General features: G+C 43.5%; 2 protein-coding genes across 10 annotated transcripts in view; one reads left to right on the forward strand and one right to left on the reverse strand.

Annotated features, from left to right (window-relative positions):
* Window positions 1-5,679, reverse strand: part of METTL15 (methyltransferase 15, mitochondrial 12S rRNA N4-cytidine) — an 87,859-nt gene extending 82,180 nt beyond the window's left edge. For 2 of the 5 annotated variants that reach the window (XM_083599659.1, XM_083599658.1), the window contains exon 1: window positions 2,893-3,024. The gene's annotated coding sequence lies outside the window, so the exon portion shown is untranslated. The other 3 variants (XM_083599661.1, XM_083599662.1, XM_083599660.1) reach the window with 3 other exon arrangements.
* Window positions 5,114-23,743, forward strand: part of KIF18A (kinesin family member 18A) — a 38,271-nt gene continuing 19,641 nt past the window's right edge. The window contains exons 1-11 of one of the 5 annotated variants that reach the window (XM_083598351.1): window positions 5,114-5,248; window positions 7,703-8,093; window positions 9,051-9,208; window positions 9,954-10,058; window positions 12,592-12,702; window positions 13,887-14,084; window positions 15,971-16,147; window positions 17,020-17,094; window positions 17,370-17,467; window positions 20,893-21,055; window positions 23,198-23,362. In XM_083598351.1, coding sequence (XP_083454477.1) covers window positions 7,766-8,093; window positions 9,051-9,208; window positions 9,954-10,058; window positions 12,592-12,702; window positions 13,887-14,084; window positions 15,971-16,147; window positions 17,020-17,094; window positions 17,370-17,467; window positions 20,893-21,055; window positions 23,198-23,362 — 1,578 coding nt within the window. In that variant the 5' untranslated portion in view covers window positions 5,114-5,248; window positions 7,703-7,765. Of the gene's footprint in view, window positions 5,249-5,939; window positions 6,011-7,702; window positions 8,094-9,050; window positions 9,209-9,953; window positions 10,059-12,591; window positions 12,703-13,886; window positions 14,085-15,970; window positions 16,148-17,019; window positions 17,095-17,369; window positions 17,468-20,892; window positions 21,056-23,197; window positions 23,363-23,743 lie in introns of those variants that run through there. The other 4 variants (XM_083598352.1, XR_014544353.1, XM_083598353.1 and 1 more) reach the window with 4 other exon arrangements.

The raw sequence follows: 23,743 nt of genomic DNA on the forward strand, positions 1-23,743 counted from the left end.
TAATGCAGAAGTTGGGTTGCTGAGTGATGCAGCCAACCATATGAATGTTACACCTTTCCTCAAACAACTGCACCGATTGCCAATATTTAGAAGAGTCAGCTTATGTCTTTAGGATTAAGGCTGGTTGTTTCTCTGAGCTGTCTGGAAGCTTGCTTGCGTGTTTGTATGTTTGGTCATGTACCAGGGTACTGTGAGAAGCTGAAGGAGGAAGTGAGTTGGAGAACACAAGCTCACATCTATTTGGAGAAAATATAGTATTGTGGGGCACATAGCAAGATGATGTAGATTGGAGAATTATATTATGCCTTTGGACAAGGAGTCTGAGAACAGGATGCAGACATTGGAGAGCCCAGGGGTGCATACAGAAAATGCTCAGGAAGCATCATCTACAGCAGGGGTCAGCAACCTAAGGCCCATGGGACAGAAGTGACCTGCGGAGGTCGTTTGACCGGCCCACGAGCCGCCCCTGAACTGAGCTGCCCGCTCACATGCTGTGCTAAACCGGCGCGGCGCAGGGACTCGCTTCCGTGGCACCGGAAATTGTGTCTGCGCAGACGCCAGAAATCGCAGGCTCCCATGCACGTGCGATCTGGCCCACAGAGGGATCTCCGCAGGACCAGTCCGGCCCAGATAAACCTTACTGACCCCTGATCAACAGCTTCCAGGCTTTCCAAACCTGCTCTCTGAAGTATCAGGTGTGCATACCCTAATGGAAGCTCATCACCAGTAGGCTACTTAGCTCGGAAGAAAAGAGATGCTAACAAAACACTGCAGGCAGAGATAACACACTTGAAGGACCTGGCACAGAATCTCTAGCACAGGTTGATAAAAGTATCCTTTGGGGACTAGTTGACTTTGTCTATACCTGCAGCCAATGAGAAAAAGTCCTTGGCATCAAAGAGTAGCACAGAAGCAAGGATGACAAATATAGGGAGCATGGACAATTAAGGAGTGTGAGAGCCCTCCAAATGAAAGTGACATCAGGTGGAATTCTAACTGAACAATGGTTCTGAACTTTATTTGAGGATAAACACTGAAATGTGGCTAACCTTGAGTCAGAACCAGATTTGAATCCAACAAGGGGGTAGTAGTATGTAATGCAAGCTCCTATTGTCAGAGAAAACAGTGAAAGCAGTCTCCTCTGTACCAGGGTAAACGTATCCAACTTCATCAACAATTCCTTATAAGGCTTGGTTTTCAGACCCTTGATCATCTTGGTCACCCTCTCTGCACACGTTCCAGCTTGTCAATATCCTTCTTAAATTGTGGCACCCAGAATTGAACACAGAATTCTAGGTGTGGTCTGACCAAGGCATAATAAAGTGGTACTATTACTACCCCTGGTTGTGATACTTCTGTTGATGCAGCCTAGAATAGCCTTAGGGTTTTTTGGTGCTGCATCACTGTTGACTCTTGTTAAGCTTGTGGTCCACTAAGACCCCTAGATTCTTTTCACATATACTACTGGCAATGTTTTATTAGTGTAGCTGGTTCTTCCTGCCTAAGTGCAGAACCTTACATATGTCCCTAGTGAAATTCATTTTGTTAGGTTTGGCCCAGTTCTCCAATCTATTAAGGCCATCTTGAATCCCTGATTTTGTCTTCTGTGGCACTGGCTATCCCTCCCAGTTTGGTGTCATCAGCAAATTTGATGAGCGTGTCCTCAATTCCTTCATCCAAGTCATTTATAAAGATGTTGAACAACAACAGACCCAGGACAGAACACTGTAGAACTCCACTTAGCACTTTTTTGCAGGATGACGAGGAACCATTAATGAGCACTCTCTGGGTTCGGTCAACCAACTACAAATCCACCTAAGTTACCTCATCCAGCCTACATTTTACCAGCTTCTGCACAATACCATGGGAGACTTTGTCAAAAGTCTTACTGAAGTCAAGATACACTACGTCTACAGCAATCTTCTGACCCACCAAGCTTCTAACTACCAAATAAGAAATGAGATTTGTCGGGCACACAGATTGTTTGAAAACAGCAAGTGGGAAAATTTGGGTTTTGAAAAATTGAGTTTCACTTAAGGGGCAGAACAGAAAAAGAAGAAAATGGACAGACAAGACATCAGAGAGAAGTGGAAAAATAAATTCAAAACAACAGGAAATGACAAACTGAGAGAACTATCACAATCTACTATTTGACTAGCAAATGTTAACTGGCACCATACCATGTATTCAACTGGTTAGGACTGGGTTATATTTAAGTATGGGTGTATGGGAATTATTCAATAATTATTAGTTGTTTGCGCTACTTGTCACAAGAGTTGATTGTGTTAACCTTTTTTAACCCACAGTGTAAATGGTTTTTTTTTTCATATTCATTCTACTCAAGATGGACTACCAACCTGCTTTACCTCACACATAGTTGAGAACGGTGTGTATTAGCACTTAAGAAATGCCACACAATGCATAAAAAGCTAGCGCAAACAGGGGGCAACTGGGGGAGCGAGTGCTTCCTTCTCGCCTCAAGAGCCATGTTGGCACAATCATTCGTTCTTCTACACCTCGCGTTATTTTTAAAGGAGCGTTTAATGTCGCGACCGCTCTTCGCAGGCTCCAGACAAGGAGTCATTCGCTTACACGTGGAGGGGGGTACATGTCCGACGTTACTCACTGCAAGAGGTGGAGGGAGAGTGGGGACGAGGAGGAATGTCTGACCACCACCTCTATTACCTTAGCAACGGGTGAGCTCCCTTGTGGGTGGGAGAGACACGGAAGGTGGGGGTCCACTGTGGACCTAGGAAGGGGAAAAAAACCAAGGCTTCTGAAGTGTGCGCATCTGGAGAACAGCACAAGCCTTCCCCTCCCTCGCAGCTCGCCTCTCCACCCCCGTCCCGGCGCCTGAGGACACTCGCTCTGCGGCGTAACCGTGCTACTCACAGCGCTCGACGAAGCCGCTGCCCCCCACGCTCCTCCTCGCACAGCCTACAGCGCCAGGAGCGCTGCCAAAAGGCTTCCTCCCTGCAACAAGGCGCTGCGGATTTCAGTTCCGCCTTCAGAGCCCGCTCCTCCTTTGCAGCAACGCGGTGAGAGGGCTACGCAGGGCTTCTCCCATCCCACCCACTTCCTTCTCCCCACCCCCCACAAATACGGGACTGGGCACCCGCCCCCCTCTCGAAAGCTACTCGATCACTGCCTGCCTGCAGTGCATTCATTTCAAGCGGGCTTGGGGGTTGCAAGGCGACGGTCGTGTGCACAGCGCGCACGGATTCGAAATCGGCCTCGATGAACGCGGCGGGGCTGACTCAACAAATGCACTGCAGGGATGCGCAGGTTCTCCAGCGAGACTGGCGGGATTTCCACCGCCCCCTCCATTATCTCTACGCAGACTTTTTCCTGCCTCTTTCCACAAAGCCCCGTATTTCCTTTCCTCCCGGTGGACATCCCCGCTTTTTGCAACGCGGTTGTCAGACCCAAAGCAAAATAATTAAGACGCCATCGGCAGAACCGCGGCTATCTTTTTATGAGACATCAATTAGGGATAAAGGGGCAGGTTTGTCCCAAGGGATGCTGCGGTGCGACAATATTTCGATGCGTGTCTTGTTACGTAGTAAGAGGTAACCCGTTTGCGATCAGGCTGGCCGCCACACAACCTCCCGCAGCCCATATAATCCTAACAGAGACCGTTTTCCCAACGGAGTTGCTATAGGATATGCTGTGCTCCGTCTTCACCCGCTTGTATTAACATACGTCCTTCTCTACCACACACATCTGTTGCAATCCGCAAACCTTAAGCCACCAGCAGATACTCTCATCAAATACTCTATTTTAAGAACATCTTAAAAGCATCTTCCCGAAGGCGCACAGGTTCCTCTGACATCTGCCAGTAGAACATCCCATCCGGAACGGGCGCTCGTTTTTCATTCAGTATTTGTACGGCTACGCGCACGAGCACAGCTACAAACAAATACTGTATCTCGTGTGAATTACTGTTTTCTCATTTCACATTTAACAAGCGCCCACAACTCCTCAGAGTAACTGCAATTTATGGAACAAACTAAGGAATCGCGAGGTTCACTTTTCTTGATCCCATTCAGTGCTTCAGCGGCAAAACTCATTTCTCGAACCAGCTCCCAGGGCACCAGTTTGAGAAAGGCTGGCGTGTATCTTTCTAGTCTAAAACAGTATCGCCCGCCCCGCATAAAAGCAGCAGAGGGTGGTGTCAATTTCCAGCCAGCTGAGCTGGAAAAAGTTAAACCCTTCCCTGAGCATTCCTTAACTCCCAATCTCAGGCTCCTAGTTTTGCTTTTTAGTTAAAAAAAACCTTTCAAGCGAATTGTTGGTGTCTCCTGTCCAATTTACCCCTCACTCCGCACTGCACTTGCAGCCATGCAACCTCAAGGACGTGCGCTTTTAAAGACTTGCACATAAACTTTGCGCGCTGGGCTCAAGTGCTCGCGCACCTAAAAAGACGCGTGTACGGTTAATCTCTGTGGCTTTGAGAGCTATTTTAGCTCATGGCTGAAATAAAATTTAAATTCAAGTCACTCGCTTGTGCTAGAAGAGGCACAACCCGTCGGCGTGGGGGGGAAATCATTTCTATTGAGCTTACTTTAGAGTCACTGCGTAACTGTTTAGGATAGCGCTGTGAAATCAGCGATTGAACCAATTAAAGCCAAGTTAAGATGACCGCCGACTGCTACGCGACAGTTTATTTCTATTCGAAACTTGAACTGGGACGACGAAACGCTGCTCCACGGAACTTTCGCTGTTGCTTTATTCCTGCAAAATGCAGCCTCCCTGCTTGTTTGTGCTCATCAATTCCTGCAAAGACACTATCCCTTTCTTATCGTCCCAGTTCGGCACAGAAACAGTCGAACCCCGACTTTCCCCTGCTTTGAATACGCGTCTCTCCCCTCCAACCCGCTCGCGCGAGTCCCGCCCTCCATTCATTCATTCGCTCACTGACAATATCCGCCCCCCTTATTTCCATGCGCGCCACCAAACCGAGCAGAACGTCCACAATCCCAGCATTACGCCCTCGCTTAGGAGACGGCTGAAGGCGGAGGGATGGGTCCTCCTTTGGACCAAAATACATCCGAGGGCGCGTCGTAAGCGTGGAGGCTCTTATGACGTTATGAAGCCCTCAACCAATCAGAAGCCGTGGAACGAGAGGCTGCTTGGGTTTGAATTTGGTGGCTCGCTGAAGCTAGCGAGCGAGCGTGGAGGCGGCGGCGGCGACGCCCGAAGAAGCGGCGCGGGCTGCTGATCAGCAAGGAGGGTCCCTAATGCCCGGGTGAGTATCTCCATTTACGCCTACTAGGGTGTCTAGCTCGGTTCAGCTGAAAGAGGGTCCCGATCAGCTCGCTGCATTAGTGAGGGTGGCCCATGGCTGCTTACACTTTCCGGCGGAGTTTTGCGCTCTTGTGCTTGCCTTTCTTTTTGCAGCGCAACCGCATAGGAGGGTCGCTGCTTATTAGCCGCGCGACTTTATTCCATTCGTTCGCCCAGGTCCCTGCAGGGACTTTATAGTACTGTATCGAAAGAAAGTTAAGATGGATCGGGAAGTTCTCCGCCCCAAATTGCCTTTTAAGTCTACACCCCTGCGCACGGTTGGATGGAAATTCTGGCTGGCTTCGAGTTAGAATGTGGTTAGGATCCGGCATATTTATTAGAGAGTGGGGGTACGGTCTTCTGCATACTTACCCGGTATGAAGTCCCGTTGAAATCAGTGGGCACGGCTTCCAAACTGACATTTATAGGACTACGCTGTGAAAGATAGCATTGGTGAATGCATATCTATGCCGCGCGGTTGGTGGCAACACTGAACCAATAGCATCCCATGGAAACGGCGTAAAGAGTTTTGTAAACGCCTTCAAGACTGGTCGCCTCCAGATGACCTGTTGCTGAGCATGCGTCCTGATTTGTTTGCCCTTTTGTGAGTCTTAGCCCTTGAGATCATCTCTGCAAATTTGGTGCAGTGAAAATGACCCTGGGGCTGGAGCAACTCTCCTATGAGGAAAGCTTGCAACTATGGGGTTTGAGGTTTAGGAAAAATGTGAGAGAGGTAGAAAACTATGCATGAAATGAGTCATGACTCTAGAACCCAGGGCCATGTGGTGAAGCTTAACGAGGGAATATAGAGAGGAGACAAAAGGAATAACTCCATAGTTAAGTTGTGGAATTCATGAATGTAATATGCAGCAATGGTCAGCAATCTGAGTGACTTTTAAAGTGGTTTAGACAAATTTAATGGAAAGCAAGTCTATTAACCAGGATGACTATGCACTAGCTCCAGTATCGGAGGTGGTATGCCTCTGCATACCAGTTGCTGAGAATCACAAGTGGGACAGTGCTGTTGGCTTCATGTCCTGCTTATGGGCTTCCCATAGGCATCTGCTTGGCCACCCTGAGAACCGGATACAGGACTAGGTGAGGCCCCTTAAGTTATTGTGATAGTTACGCCACACTTACCAGAAACATTTCCCATTACTTTTCTTACAGCATAAAGTCTCGTTTTGAAGAGATAGAGCACCACTGTTCTTATTTATAACAATGTATTCACTTTATTGAGAGTGGTTTATGATAGTGATTGAAAGCGCTGGCAGACTAGAAGCAACCTCCCACATATATTACAGGGATTTTTTGTGTGGATTAGCATCCACTTCATTATTTTCTAAGGTGCTACAAGACTCTGGAATCCATTAACATTCAATTGGCTGTATTTATGAGACCTAACATGGTTATTATCTTGTATGGGAACATTTGGAGTAGCAAAGTGGAATACAAAAGACTTCCTCTCAACAAATGGAGTTCACCAGACCGTATTCCTCTAACTAACTGCTGTTGGCATTGACAGAGTAATTATTGTATAGCATGAGTGAAACCTAATGCATGTGAATATGCTAACTGAAAAATGACAATGTGAGCAAGCACCAAGTAACAGTAAAGAAAGAACCAAGTTCTTAAACTAGATCTTATGTCAGTCTAGAAAATACATATTCTGAACCTGTGCACATTGAAATTTATCTATGTGGTAGGAGAGTTTCTTTGGACTATGAGTATGTAGTATGTTATGAATCATTTTGTTTGTTCAGGAGTTAAACTTGCAGATATTATTTTCTGTTAAGTTTGTGAGTCTTTTATAGCCTCATCCTCCCTCCACACAAGAGTATTTGCACTCTTCACACGTTAAGTTGAGAAACCCGTTTTGGTAGAATTCTACTATATCTAAAATAGTTGCATGGGATCTGTGGTGGTCAGCTGGACAATTGAAGCAAACAAAGCCTATTTTACTGGACTCCAGTCATTGGCAAACAAATGGCAGGAGAATATTGAGTTACATCTAAGCTTGTGTAAACATTGCATATAAGCTTTGCAGATCAACTGCTGCTTGTAAAACCAAAAATAGCACTTACAAAATTACATTTTGGTGGGTTTAACTGTACATCCCAGTATACATGGGGCCCATAGAGCAGTGTGTCTTTTTTTTTCATTTGCATAAACCTCTTGTTGCATTTTCTTAAATTACTGCTTAAAAAATATAACTGGTCAGTTTACATTTTTGGCCAGTCAAATTATCAACCCTAGACCTAACCTAAATCCATTTGCTTCCTTGGTTTAGCAGCACAATTATATGCATGTTTAGTCAGAAGAGAAACTTACCTCCTTCAGAGAAGTTTACTCCCAGGTAAACAAGTATAGGAGTGCAGGTGTTGTTGTTTAATCTGCTTTCATTTTCTTCCACCAGCAGAAGAAACTGGATTTACTTTATATGACAAATCTTCCCCAGACACCATAACCGCCTTTCGTAATGTCTACTACTGTTCAAGAAGATGTCTGCAATCACGTGAAGGTAGTGGTCCGTGTTCGTCCAGAAAGTCAGAAAGAGAGAGATGGCAACTTCAGGAAAGTGCTCCAAGTTGTCGATAAGCATATGTTGGTCTTTGATCCCAAAGTGGAGGAAGTCAGTTTCTTTCATGGGAAAAAAGTTCCATGCCGTGATCTTAACAAGAGGCAAAACAAGGACCTCAAATTTGTGTTTGATGCTGTATTTGACGAACATTCTTCTCAGCTGGAGGTCTTTGAAGATACTACCCTGACCATGCTGGATGGCTTTTTAAATGGATATAATTGCACAGGTAACTCTTCTGCATTTCTACCTTTGTTAGTTATGGAAATAACCCTGTATCAGCAGTCAGTTCTAATTTGAGCTGGGGCGGGGGTGTCCTTCTGCCCCCTATTCTATTTATAAGCTTTAAAACTTTGTTGTCGCTATTTTCCAAGCTGTTGGGGATGTTTGGTTTCTTGTCCTTTGCTTCACATGTAGTAACTCTCTTCCTGCAAATGAAAGCCGAAACCTCCTGCATCTCATTTGCAAAAAAATAGATTATTACAGTACTGAAGAGCATGAAGAATAGCTTTCCTCGCCATTACTTCCTGATTCTAACGGTTACTTCTAGCTTTGGTACTGAGCAGTAGCAGTGTGTGTGGTGGAGCAGACCACTCTCCCAACATTGGTGGCGCTGCTGCTTACCAGAACAGTTGCAATGTTGAGGGAGGGGTTCATGGTTGCACCAGTGGAACCAATCCGGTGCTCCGGTCAGCATGCAGTGCTCCCAGCCCCATTCAGATAAGCAGCAGCAGAGCCATGATCAGAAGGCAGCTCTGTTGACCCTCCCTGTCACACTGCTGGTTCTGAGCAGTTGCTAGCTATCACAGATGTACAGCGTTCTGCAGCCATATTTCGCTTGCACCTTCTCACAAGTCAAATGATAAGTTGATCGCCTTGGTTGAAGGGCTGCCATGTTTCTCCTCTTTCCTCCTTTTCCCCCACCCCACCCCCGAAATGAGCAAATATACATATCAGGTGAAGCCAGATTCTCCTGTTTTCGAATGTTGAGCTACTTAATGGATGCACTAATTAAACATGCCCCTTCCTACGCCCAGTCTTGCTGTTTGTATCTCACACCTTCCTCCAAAGAAGCCCGTGGCAGCAAAGGTATCAACCCTAACGCAATCAAACTTCTAAAAACTGTAAAACAACCTTCTGAAAATGGCTGAAAATGGCTAAAAGCAATCGCCTGCTTTCAATTTAGTGCTTGCTTATGGCGCAACTGGAGCTGGGAAGACTCATACGATGCTGGGCTCCCAGGAAGACCCTGGAGTGATGTACCGGACCATGTTGGAGCTCTACAATGCCATAGAGCGGATGAAAGAGGAGAAGCATTGCGCTATTGCCGTTTCTTACCTTGAGGTAAGCAGGCGGAATAATTTTGCACAATAACAGTTGTTTTTGTGTACGGAATAGGGTGAAAGGGACCCAAACCAGCTTAGTCAGAGGCTGAGAAAACATTGTCTATCTTCCAGCCAAACATTCTGTCTTCCAGCCAGCATGAGAGATGTTCTCCTATGGTGCAGCCCCATGTTTCTGAGGAGTACATACCAGTATTCCCCACCCATGGCATCACAGCACCAGAGGAGCCAGTAGAATTGGAAAGAAAGTGTTTTGAATTCCTCCCTGATCTGATATTGGAGGATTTAAAACTGCTCAGGGAGCTTCTTGGGATTCAAGAAAGGAAACAAACAAGCAAACCAACCAAGGGCTTTGCTCCCAGCTGCCAGAGAACAGAATACAACATAACTTCCCAGTAGCCAAGCCTAGGATTAGGTCTCATGACAGCATGCACAATTGAGAGTTTTCTGCTTGTCTAGTTTCAAATGTATTGGTGCTTCCCTCCTGTCAAATTGCCACTCTGCCTCCTTTGGGCCTGAAAGTTAAAATGCCAATTTGGATATTTGGACAGAAAATTAGGACTCTTAACTGAGTTTAAAACTTAGGAATAAAACGTATCTGGAAGCGCATGCCATCTCGTGTAGGTGCATTTTTTCATCTTCTAAAATGGGACTACACCTACCAAATCCAGATACCTTCTGTATGATTAGCTGCTTACCTTTGTGTATCTTAATGTCTGCCTTTTCCAATGCCTTTCCCTCCCAAGGTCTACAATGAGAAGATACATGATTTGCTTGTAAGTTCAGGACCACTGGCTGTTCGAGAAGATCCTCAAAAAGGAGTGCTGGTTCATGGGTTAACAATGCATCAGGTTTGCACGTATTTATATTATCCATGTTATTCATTAACTGCTTATTTATTTATTTATTTATTTGCCTGCTTGCAGTATTTACAGGCATTCCTATAACACAGTTCTCGTAGTAGCTCACAAAGCAATTGAAATTCTATAACAAATTCTCAAAGCAGTTTTTGAGTCTTTAAGGCTTCACCTAAGAGGGAAATCGTAAGTTTGAGGTACCTAGTTTGTCACCTAAGTTGTTTTTCTTTAAGTTGCCAGAAAGTTGGCAGACGGGGAACGTGGGAAATATTTGCATTAAATCTCCCAATATTGTAAGGCTTTGTGTGAGTTAGAAGGTTATTTGTTCTGTTTTTACTTTCACAATATTCTGATTGATTCTCCCTGTTGACCAAATTTGTCTTGCCCACATCATGTTAAACCATGGCTTAGTATTACATGCATGCCAGCGTTACAAAGTTTGACCCAATATATAAGCGTGCCTGTCTGCAGCTTTGTTTCCAAAATTCCAATTTCCCCCACTAAATCGGTTTTAACTGGGATACCTTGAAAAGTTTTCAGAGTCATTTCAACCCACTACAGGCACTATTCTATCAAAAGAAGCAGAACAGATCAGACTGCCCTCCCAAGCCATGATTCATATACTATGGACAAATCAAGTCCTTTACACGAATGCTATCTGTTCAATCCTATCCATCTTGATGTGAAGATTTACAAGCTTTATTTCTGGGAAGAAAACACAGTGCAAAACCATTACTTTATCAAGACACTTGAAATACTAGCGGGCCTCTCTAAGTGACCTGTTTGCGAAGGCAGTTGCTATGAAACAACTGTTTAAATCAAACATGGTAGCAATCTTCAACCCCTTTATCTCAAAGTTGCGCTGTCAAAATTGAAACAGGTCTTTTGAGTAAAGTGGCTTGGGGGCTGAAGCGTTTGATCAAACACAAAAACCTCCTCATCACAGTTGTATCCTAACTCATATTCTTAATTTTTTATATCTGCTACACATGCACCTAATTTCTCCCAATCTGTCCTCTCATTTCTGCCTTCTCATTTCTCCACTTTCCCCTCTTCCTCTATTCTATGTCTCTTTCACCCATAGTGCACCTTGGCTTCTTCGGTCAAGGCTTGGAGGGAAGCTGGCAGTTGGGGGAGAGCCTGCTTCCAGGCAATCTTCTTCTACCTATGCCATTGTTTCCATTTGTACAGCTATCAAAGGGCCAAAAATATCAGAAGCTGACGGGGGTGATACTACTACTGCTTAATGCCTTTAATGTCAGCAGCAGCAAAGTAAACAGTGAAGCGATATGGTCCCTGCAGAATTAGCTGACGGCCTGTAGAAAGAAAAGGGGGGGACTATTAGAATATTCTATCCCCCAACCCTAAAAGTGTATCAGCGTGAAGCTGCTGAGCTTGGGGACCAGCTGGGTAGTCCTCTTCTTGCTAAGCCCTGAAGCTTGGCAGTCTACAACGGCCTTGCTCATGTGGCTCTGAATTGAAATAACACAGTGCAGGGGCGACTGTATTTTTGCCTCCCTGTGGAGAATTTTGGAGGGAATTGGGGCCATGGATGTGTGCACTTCGTGACCCTCAACGTATCCCCAGCTCAGGTCCCCTCCCCCCATTCAGCCAGTCCAGGATTATTTTCATCTGTTTGGGTTATGGTTGTAATGTGGCTGGCCCCAAACAAGCGTAATGGAGTCATGTTTGCCTCCACCTTCCCAGCTTGTACTTCAGCCTACTGGATAATTTTCTCTTCACATCAGATATTTGAAGGCTTTCTGGGAAGGCTGAACATGGAAGCAGACTGCCAAGAAAGCAAACCAAGATAGCCCTTGGAGATGATTGTGTGAGGACTATTCCCTATAACAAACATTGCCATTAATAGTCCAAGTCCATTTTCATAGGACTTATAATTATAAAATAAAATATTATAAAATATAAAATATTATAAAATATATTATAAAATATTCAGTTCCTTCTGAAACAAATAGTGTATAACCACATTTTTCTATCTGTCAATAGTTATTGGATATTGTATCTTATTTTTTAGATTTTAATGAATGCGTAAGTCTTACTGTGAGATCTACTCACTCAATGAATTGATTTGGGTTTATTTAATTCTGTGTTTGTGAATGCCTTTCCCTTCCTAATGGCTTTAAGATGAACTTTGCAGTGGCATCGCCACCAACTCAAACAATGTGCCTAGCACAACCTGACGGCTAGCGGTTTTGGAATAAGTAAAATGATGCCTTTTAGCTGACCCAACTTCTCGAGGCAACACTAGGCACAAGTTAATCTTGAACATAATCTTCTTTGGGCAGGTGCTGAAGCTTATGCTCACCTACAGAAGCTGGTTTGATAAAAGGTATCTTCTTACCTGCTTTGTGTGTGTCATCCTCTGGGACCAAGATGGCAACAAAAGCCAAAGCTACGATGTTAACATTATGACTGAAATCCCATGACAATGAAACTCCCAGATTAAAATCTAGCAAAAAGATTTACTAGTTTCATTTGACTATTTTCCCCCCTCCACCTTTTGTAGCCGAAGTCTGCCATGGAGATCTTGCAAATATTGGACTATGGAAACAAAAACAGAACACAGCATCCCACTGATGTGAATGCCTCCTCATCTCGGTCCCATGCTGTCTTTCAGGTAAGATGATACAGCAGATAAGGTGTCTGAGGATCTTAGATAACCTTTGAAGCTTTGTTTAAAAAGAGAGAGAGAAAGAATCCTAGGCCTATGGCACACCAGCTATAATAGCTTTGGTCTTGGGAAGAGAGATCCAGCTCGCACTTCTGTCTGCATTAAATCCTTTGTGCTAAATAGCATTCAGGAGGGAAGCTCTCATGGTCTCTGCCGTCACTCAACTTCAGATGAGGAATCTATTGAGGTGTCATAGCTGCTTGTGAGAAATAAATGTACTTCACGCTCATATAAATAGCAGTATTTTTTTCATGCCTAACTGCTGTTGTGCATTTATTTATTTTTATACTTAAAAATCTATCAAAAAGTGATTCCTACTAAAGCAGCTGACATAGTATATAGCAGACTGAGCCTATGCATGTTTATACAGAAGTCCTGCTGAATTCAGTGGTGCTTGGTCCCAGGGAGATGTGGCTGGGATTGCAAACCAAAAGCATAATCCTATGCACAGTTGCTGGAGAGTTAAGTCTTGCTGAGTTCAGGTAAACTTATTTCTGAGTAAACGTGTTAAGATCCCAAAGAGAGTGTTGTTGGAATAGCAAGCTTTCAGATTGTGTGCTTTCAGATTGGTGGTTTCATTGTGTACATAGCTGTCAAGGTTTCCCTTTTTTTAAGGGAAATTCCCTTATTCCGAATAGGATTCCTCACAAGAAAAGGGAAAAGTTGACAGCTGTGATTGTGTCTCCTTTATTGCATTGTTTATACGGCACTTGGAGAATTGCAGGTGGAAAGTGGGATAAAAATGTTGAGAATATAAAATAAACAATCCTTTCTGAAGTGTGTTAATCCAAACCTGGGTCTCCTGCTGTTTTTTAGACTACAGTTCCCATCATCCCTGACCACTTGTCCTGCTAGCTAGGGATGATGGGAGTTGTAGTCCAAAAACAACTGTTGACCCAAGTTTGGGAAACACTGTGTTCATCTAAGGAGGAGCATCTAATCTTCATTTTTAATTTCCTTGTCCGATTCAATTTTGCACTCTCTGCATGACTGCCAGAAAGTCTGTATTACAGAAAGCTTAGGTTTGTGCATGTTTCCTCCCCTGCATTGCCCAACTTGTAGGCATGGAAGGGTGATTGTTTTATCTGGATTCTTTCCTCATTTCCTTGTTCTGTACTCCTCTGTTTCAGATCTACTTGAGACAACAAGACAGGACAGCATGTATCAATCAAAATGTCCGTATTGCCAAAATGTGCCTCATTGACTTGGCAGGCTCAGAACGTGCCAGCGCCACAAAGGCCAAGGGAGCGCGTTTTAGAGAAGGGGCAAATATTAATCGCTCGCTGCTAGCCCTTGGCAATATCATTAATGCTCTGGCAGACCCAAAAGTAGGTACCCATTTTCTTCTCACCACCTCCCCCAGCTGGGATTGTGTTGCATAAGAAAGTTAATGTTCTATATTACCCCCCCCCCCGGCCTAGGATGTTTATGTCTTTCAATGTAAGTTGCTTGGATACCTTTTAGGTCACAAGTGACTCATGAATCTCAAAAAGAATAGTGGCATGGTAAGGCATGCAAGAAAATAGAGCAGGGGTCAACAAACTTTTCAGCAGAGGCTTGGTCCACTGTCCCTCAGACCTTGGAGGGGGGCCGGACTATATTTGGGGGGAGGGGGAGAACGAATTCCTATGCCCCACAAATAACCCAGAGATGCATTTGAAATAAAAGGACACATTCTGCTCATGTAAATACATGCTGATTCCCGGACTGTCTGCAGGCCAGATTTAGAAGGCAATTGGGCCGGATCTGGCCCCCAGGCCTTAGTTTGCCTACCCATGAATTAGTGTATGTGAAGCAGTTTGGAATGTGCTATAAAGTACCGTATAGGCCTGAATATAAGCAGCACTTTCCCCAAAAATTCCAACCACGAAAAGTTAAAGTGCGGCTTATATTTGCAACCTTACGGTATGCAGCCAGGAGTGTGGCAAAGCGGTACCCGCCCTCAAGGCCAGGAAGGGAGAGAGAGCAAGAAAGGGGAAAGGCCATCAGCAACACAGCGCGGCGCTCGGCCTGCCCGTCTCTCCCTCTCTCTCTCTCTCTCTCTCTCTCTCTCCCCCTCCCCCTCCCTCCCTCCCTCTCCCCCCCCCCCCAGTATACAGCCAGGAGCAGCAAGGAAGGGAGCGGCTTATATTCAGCTATCCCCCCCCCCCCAATTTTAATGGTGCGGCTTATATTCGGGTGCATCTTATATTCAGGCCAATACGGTAGTTGTTCCCAAACATTTTGGTATGGTGGCCCAACAAATCAAAATTCACTTAGTACAGTGACCCATTAATTTATTGTAACGGGAATTTTGGAGCTTGGGTCTTTGGCAGCCATTGCTGTCAGACATTTTAACGCCTCACAATCTAGCCTATTGCTAAAGACTACGATATGGTGAAATTTGGGTTAATGGGATCAAAGTCAGGGTGCTTAGCAGGACTGGCGATGGTTCAAATGAACTTTTGTTTTCAGGTGACATAAATAATCTGATCTACAGGTAAAAATATATTTGATCCCTAGTTTGCATATTAACCATGCCTTAAGCTTTTTCTATTCAGGTGAGCAGCAGCAACCCACTTTGCTGCTGTTAGCCATTCCAGCTGATTCTCTTGGTGTTTGGAGCAGGAAGCCTAGGTCAGCAGGGACTTCCATGCAGGATTTGCCCTGGTTAAAGTAGAGATGAATAGCGGTAGCAGGTTGAGCAAAGCCCATCAAATCACTTCTAGCACTTGAAAGAAGTAACTAAATATAGGATGTGGGTTGAATCTACTGCAGGTTTCCCTTTGTGTTCCCCTCTTGCGGTTCCTCTAGAAATCTGTAAACAGTGCTTGGCATACGCTGAGCTTCAGGATTTATTGTGCTGGGAACACAGAACTGCTGCTGCTGAATTTGGGACGGAATCTGGGTTTTCACTAGACTGCTGACTCCTTGTATGTACAGGGATCTGTGGGTGGAGAGAATGTAGCACCCATCCTTCCTTTTTTTGCAAGAATTGGAGACTCTAAATTGCTAACCTCTGTTACCCTGTCTCATATAGGAGGACATTGACTAGGTGTTGCAAGAGGCTTTCTAGTGGGGGGGGGAATTCAAGGTTTTTATCTCCTGTCATTTATGTGCATTGTGAAACAGCTGTTCATAGTAAGTCATGGTCTGATGCTAAAGTAATCTCAGCACTCCATTAAACACTCACCCTCTTCTGTGTGGGGTTGTGGGGGTTTTTTTGTTCTTCCAGAAGAAGAACCAGCACATTCCTTATCGGAACAGCAAGCTTACTCGTTTACTGAAGGATTCTCTAGGAGGAAATTGTCGCACAATAATTATAGCTGCTGTTAGTCCTTCTTCTCTGTTCTATGATGACACATATAACACTCTTAAATATGCCAATCGAGCCAAGGACATCAAATCCTCTGTAAGTAAACTTCTTCTTTTTAAGTTCTGCGCTGTTGCTTTCAAATTATAAAATGATGTTTGTTTGTTTGTTCTGATTGAGTGGAAAATTTCAACAGGGAAAAGATACTGCCCTCTCTTTTTTTGCTTCATATTTTTAAATATTGCAATCTTACTGAGCACTTTTTCTTTTTACGCAAGCACAACTGCCTTCTTTGCTGCTTGTACTTTCTTATCTACCCTTCCCTCTGTTTCATGGCATTATTTCAAAGGGGAAAACAATTCCTTGATACACTTGACCTACATCCAATTTCCCTTCTCCCTTCCGTATTTTCCTTCTTCATCTGCAGCTCCTCAATGCATATCTTAGGCCTTTCTCAAGGGTATCCTTACATATAAAGGAGATCCTGGGAGCGGGAGCGGATACTGGCTGTTGTAATTTGCAGAAAGGAGTGGGGAATTCCCCCCTGGGATGAGCACAGCTTTGGATCCTGCCCATTGGGTTGAAACTCAACTAAACCAAGCAAAGTTTATCTGGCACTGGCGAAAAACGGCAGGTGGTGATTGTCACCAATTCATTCTCCTCTCTGGCCCTGGGAAAAGCTGTTCTGGAGGGTTGGGGATAACTCCAGAACAATGTGGGAGCAGCAGGAGGAAAGAGTAATTTGTGATAATCGTGGAGTGGAAGTCTGAATGCAAGCCATGACTTTTATTATGTTTAGGCATGTCTGGATCCATCCCATTACCTTTTTGTTACCTTTATTTAATCAGGGGATTTTGTGACTGATGTTTGTGTTGCTTGATATGATGATCACATGGTATGTTTTCCATAGCAAAGGAAGAATATACTGTCTTCTGATGTTTATGAAACTGAACTTTGTCTTCTCTTCACAGCTGAAGAGCAATGTTGTAAGCTTGGATAGCCATATAAGTCAATACGTTAAGATTTGTGAAGAACAAAAGAAAGAGGTATGTCAATTACTGGAATAGTTAATGTTGCTTTAGTTACACATAAAGAATAACAGCATAATTAAAATAAGGCATTAAGTGTTGTGCACCCAGATACTCCAGATTTCCAGAAAACCTGGTGTTTTTGTGTCATATTAGGTGTGATGTAGATCATTAGTATGGCTTTAAAAATTGGTTTTGAAAAAGCTGTTTAAACAAACTCATGGAATACTAAAAATGAGATACAAACCGCACATGCACCCATTTCTTTCAAATACACTATTATCCTGTTTCAGATCATAATGCTGAAAGAGAAACTACGAGTCCTTGAGTTGGAAAAAACATCTTCTCCTGACAGACATGCCACAGATCAACAACAGGTGGAAATTTCAAGGTAAAAAATAAAAATGCTTACTTATTGTGTTGTCTTGTACAAAGTTATGACATGATCCACAACTACTTGTGTGTATAAGATGACAAAATACTTCTAATACCTTCTCTGTTGTCAGCCTTAGTTGGTCAATGGTACCCTGTCAGCCAATGTACCATAACGCACCTGGTCACTCCTTACAACAGAGAGGCTCGTCCATACTTTCATATTGTTATCCAGTGGCCTCCTCCCTTGCCAAAATTTAATGTACAAGCTCCTGGGGATCTATAGGGAAGTCGAGTTTAACACCTGGTCTATAAGCAAACTCCCATATATGGTCCACTACCTTGCACAAAGGAGGGAACATTTGATTATCTTATTGTGCCTATAAAACAGCCATTGTTCTTTTCTTGATGGTATTGCCTTTGATGTTATCCTGGGATAAGGATTCAACACCTGAAAATGCAGATTCCTAATTTTAAGGGTACCTGTCCTTAACCTTGAATGCTCAGGTGCTAGATGTAGCCAGATATGCCTTTGCCCACCTTAAGTTGGTGCACTTGTTCCTGGAGACTGAAGATCTGGCCGTGGTAGCACGTGTCATAGTTACATCATGGAACCAGAGAATTGTAGAGTTGGAAATGACCACAAGGGTCAACTAGTTCAACCCTCTGCAATGCAGGAATAATTTGCCAAACTTGGTGCTTGAACCCACAACCCATGTCAGGACTGTACTCCCCAGAATTATGTTTAGTCAGAACCAGGGATAGGACCTTCTCAGTTTCTGCACCCAAGCTCTGGAACCCCCTTTCAAGAAACATTCACCTTACCTCCTTGTTACTGGTTTCTTTTATTTGCCATGCTGTTGAATTTCCTTTTTTAGAAAGGCTCTTCAAGTGTGTTTTTAAGCTGGGGCAAAATTTGTTAAATTTTGTGCAGGAAATGGTTTTCAACAGATATTTTCATTTTTACTCTGCTATTTTTACCATTTCCCTTTTTTTATTCTTTAAGCATTTGTATTATAACTTTTTTATATTGTTTTAGCCATCTTGGGCTCTCTTAGCAAAATGGGCAATATAAATGTTTTCAATAAAGAAATATAACTGCTGTTTACAGCTATATTTTCTGTCTAAGCTCTAGAAATTCAGTTAGGCATAAGGAGAAAAATTATGCCCAGTAAAATCTCTCTTTTGAAGTTCTAATGCTGCCTGTTGCTGTGAAATAACCTAATACCGACAGGGGCAGTGGAAGGGTTAAAAGTGCAGCTGTGTAACTTGTGCATGCTTGGGACAGTGGGTCCTTATCCAATCTGGCAAAATTAGGATTCTAGGAACTGGGAAGCAAGCACTAGCCACTGAGAATGTGGGAATATATTCCATGTAACATCAAGATAATCACGAGAATTTGAGCCCCTAGATCTTGTGTTAAGAGCAAATTATCGGCAGCTCCATTTTCGTTCGAAATACCATTTATTTCAAAAACAGGAATTCAAAAATACTATTACAGGGGTGTGTTTAAAAAAATAATCTTCTGTTAAGAGAGAATCGCTGCCTACTTGGTTAAAAATAATCTGGAAAATTATGTTTTGCAGAACTGTGTATATAGCGAGACAACTTTTTAATGACCTTTTTCTGTATAATAAACAAATTAAGCAATTTTACTCTTTTAAATCTCTGACATAAACTAAAGCTGCTATAACTCCATATATAGACAAATATCCCCAGGGAAGGATCATAGGTGCTAATCACCGTTTGTTACATTACAGATTTTTACAATCAAACTTTCCCATGGTAACCCGCATTTTAATGCTCCAATTAAGAGGTTTTTAAGCTACTAAAAGCTGTCAAAAAAGGCACACCTGTAATCTAAGTTCTAATAATTTACAGCTGTATTTACAACCTGAATTTATAAGATAAAACATTTTTATGCTTGGAGACAGAGCCATTTTAGATCCTTTAGAGCAGCAGCTATTGCAGAGGTCTCTTCCAACTCTACAATTCTATTATTCTTGGGGGGGGGGGGCAACCTCCAAGAAAACTATGCAGATGGTGCTACTGCAGGCTCAATCCACCAGCTGATGACCAATGTTTCAGGAGACAGCTTTCCAGAAAATCTCTAGCATTGCTTTGTCAATACAGCATTTCCCCTTTTGCCTATTCCTTTTTTTCACATGCGCTAAAGTCATTTTTCTGCACACTGGCGCTCCTTTTTGACCAGGTACCGCTTAGTAAGCCACTTGAAAACGTACTGTATCTAAAGGTAAAGGGACCCCTGACCATTCATAGACAACACTGGGGTTGCGACACTCATCTCGCTTTATTGGCCGAGGGAGCCAGCATACAGCTTCCGAGTCATGTGGCCAGCATGACTAAGCCACTTCTGGCAAACCAGAGCAGTGCACGGAAACGCCGTTTACCTTCCCACTGGATCAGTACCTATTTATCTCCTTGCCCCTTGACGTGCTTTCAAACTGCTAGGTTGGCAGGAGCAGGAACAGAGCAACGGGAGCTCACCCCATCACGGGGATTTGAACCACTGACCTTCTGATCAGCAAGCCCTAGGCTCTGTGGTTTAACCCACAGCGCTACCCACATCCTTTTTTTACTGTATCAAACTTGGTTGCAAATAAAGAGAGGTGGTCCCATCTGAGCTCCTTGGTTAAGCTGTCGAATGGCATGCATAGCTGATTGTTGCTTCAGATGGTAAAGGCATGGCGAGTGTTTAAGCAGATATCTCCTGGCTCCTGTCCTTGAGATTAATGCCTGAATGCAAAGCACAGCCAACCCACAGTGCAAAGCCTAGACCAAAACAAAGGGGTTTGTGCTAGTCAATCCAGTAACGTAGCCTTTTGATGCACTTACACGAGAGAATATGGGAACATGGGGGTTTCATTCAGATTTGGGGATTATTTTATTAGTTTCCCTGATTATAATGCACTTCTGTCCTGTTGGGTTATGGAAATGTGGCTTTTTGATCAATATGCCACCATGTTGCACTAAATGTTTAAATGGCAGGAAAGAACAGGTTATTTGAGACACCGCCTTGCCCCTTATATACTCAGTAGGTTGCTGCAAATATTAATGGGCTTCCATCTTCCATCTGCCTCAGCCAGCTTAGTCCATGGTCAGGGATGATGGCAGCTGTAGACCGGCAACATTTTTTAAAAAAAACTTTTTAATGTTTTTATTCTATGGTTTTATGTTTTGTGGTTTTATTCTGTAAACCGCTTTGGTATTTTTATGGTAAAGCGCTGTATAAATTTAATAAATAATTATCATCATAATCATTTTATAAACAAATAAACATCTGAAGTACCACTCCTGCTTTAACCTCTTTGGTTAAGCATAATTTTTTTAAATTGAAACTGCTATTTACTACAGTGTAACGCCCTGCCCCAAAGCTGTGTTTTATGTAACTTGGTCCTTTTTCTATATAAATGTTTGGGGCAGGTTTAGAGAAATTTTGAAGTGCGTGTTCGCAAATCGAGAGGAAATCAGGCAAGAGTTTCTGAAGCTGGAACTGCGCCACAAAGAAAACATCCTGAAAACCCATTATCAAAAAAATTGCCATGAACAAATTGAAATGATGTGCGCTCCGGAGAGAATGGAGAGGGTAAGCTATTAGTATGACAGTTCTGCTGTCCTTTCTGCCATGCTTATGCCAAGCTGTTAGGCTAATGAAAAGAACGTGGTTCTGATCCTGTGTGTCTCCTTACTGCAGTTATCCAGGGCTTCTTGAAACGAATTACAAGGGTTAGATCTTTGGGGGGTTCACTTGAACCCTCTCCTATTGAAAGCATGCACGAGAGTGTTGCAAGGTTGCACTGGCTAACCTCCACCTTCCCCACTGGCAATACATGTGCCAGCAGTCATTTGAAGCAGCACTATGCACATTCATTTAGAGGAACGTGGAGCTACTTCACACAGCTATAAAGCATTCAGCCCCCAGCACACATATTAGCAGCACTAGCTGACACCATCTTTTCATGTGCTTTTGGTGTATGTGTGGGCTTGTGTGAATCCTCTTAACGTGGTTTCTAATTAGAATTCACCTTGTCCTCCTGTCCAGGTTTGCCTTGCCCCGCCCACCACCTGTGCGGGAAATTTCCCCTGGGGATTCAAGTGCAGAAGCTCATACCAAATTCTCAATCGGTCTAACTTGATTTAGTAAAGCATTATTGAACAAAGTTCAGAGAGTCTACCAGAGCTTTATAAATATGCAAGATGTACATCATCTTAGCTGCCTGTCCTCCAACTGAATCACCTTCTGCCACCCCAGCACCTCACCATCTCCTCATCCAACCACAGTCCTTGAAATGCAACTTGTTCAACCCACTTTCACTGTATCTATTAGAACTCTTCTTGCACCTTGTATGGAGTTAGTTTTCACTTTAAACATTCACCTGTTACGTTCCTCCTTAACTGGTTCTTACCAGGTTACGCTTCTGAGTACGTAATAGGAGTTCTACCTCACACTGTGTTGTTAAAGATCTTTTATATGTCCTCTGACTTGTCTGCATACTTCTTCCTTGGTCCCCGCTTCTCTTGTCAACTCTTTTTCCCCATTCCTTTGGCCATCTTGCTGCTCAAATCTGCTGGCTCTTAGTTTACTTTTTGGGTGCTCTTTCCTTTCAGTGGGTCTCCCCAGCATTACTTTTTCTGCCCCTCAATGTTTGCTGATCATAGCGTTTTTTCTCTACTCTTACTTTGCTTTCCGCCAAGACACAAACTGAACCACCTCAGCTGTTACTCCATTTTGTGACATTTCTTTAAGAGCGACAGGAAAGAGGGCTTGAGCCTGAGCTGCCAGTTTTTATTCTGTGTGGTGTAAGAAGGAACTTTGTACTCCTGGCTCTGCATTTTACAGATAGGCTTTTTACTTCTGATTTTTTAATCATACATTGTTCATATATTGCCTCTCACATATAATGTGGCTCAAGTGGCTAATACTTAAATGTATAAAACTTCGCTCACATAGCAGTTGACTGTAAGTGACAATCTTTGAAGTTCTGTTGCAAAATAATTTTGTGTGTTAGGTTTTCTCAGACATCTGCTTTCAATTGAGCATAGTGATAGCTGTCTGAAATGGAAGGTGATATAAATTTCTTCTGTTGAACGAAGCAGGAAATATTTTAAACGCTGAAATGCAGGGTACATATACTGGCAGCTTTTTCTTTTCTTTTTCTTTCTTGCTCTTAATAGTCAAAACCATGTCTTAAATTCGGGAGTTCAAAGAGCATTTGGAGGCCGCATTCTTCAGAAATCACACTGGGGAAAATATTGGGTTCACATGCAGAACATTCAAGCACCCACCCCACTCCTTTTGGGTTCAGGCAAAAAAACCCTAAATAAATTATTTGGACCAACTCTGTTACTTATGATTTGGGTGAGTGTGGGCTGAACTAGCTGATACAGAGAGGGACTGGCTTGCAGCAGCAGTCAGCTTTCCCTCGGGTAAAATCTTAAGTTTTTTTAAAAAATATGTGTGTATTTATTTTTTGATAAAAATATTTGCATGCCACGCTTTCACAAGTGGTTGACAACAATTATAATACAATTAAAACCACACAAAAATTAAAACAGATGGCATCACACTGGGCTTCGCTGACGACAACAGCCTGTGAACTCCAGCACAGTTGAGGAAACTGAATAATATTGCATCATGAGATGCTGGGCTGTTGCTTTGGTAGTATGTAGTTCACCATAGTATCCAGTTCTGTCCTTTAGTTTGAAACTTAGGTTTGTTTTGTTACAGGCGACTGACAAGCACGACCACCGGCTTGCGTTACTTAAAACCCGGCGCTTGCAAATAGAGCAGAGGGAAGCGGAAGAGACTAAACGCTTAGAGGACAACACTAATTGGTTACACCGGGTTGAAAACGAAATGCGCCTCCTAGGTCAAGATGGCCATATTCCTCAGGTAAGCTCCTTTGCCTCTGGTTGGCCACTGTGAGAACAGGATGCTGGACTTAGATGGGTCACTGGCTTAATCCAGTAGTACTGTTCTCGTGTTCCTTTGGCTCCTGGGAAATATTTTGGATGTTCAAGTGAGAGGGATTGTTCTTTATTCCACTGTAGCAGTAAGCAAATTCGTGTGCGTGTATAAAAAAGTGAAGTGTGTGTGTGTGTGCGTGTGTGTGTGTGTGTGTGAGAGAGAGAGAGAGAGAGAGAGAGAGAGAGAGACTTTCCACACTCCAGACCAAAACCCAAGAACTGAAGGAAGATGATGGGTCAGTGAGGATGAGCAGGGAATTGGTTTTGAGCTGACCCTTCAGGCCAAGTCACTTACCATCTTGCTTCA

Source organism: Podarcis filfolensis (genome assembly GCF_964270895.1).
Source record: "Podarcis filfolensis genome assembly, chromosome: 1".
In the NCBI taxonomy this organism is placed as follows: Eukaryota; Metazoa; Chordata; class Lepidosauria; order Squamata; family Lacertidae; genus Podarcis; species Podarcis filfolensis.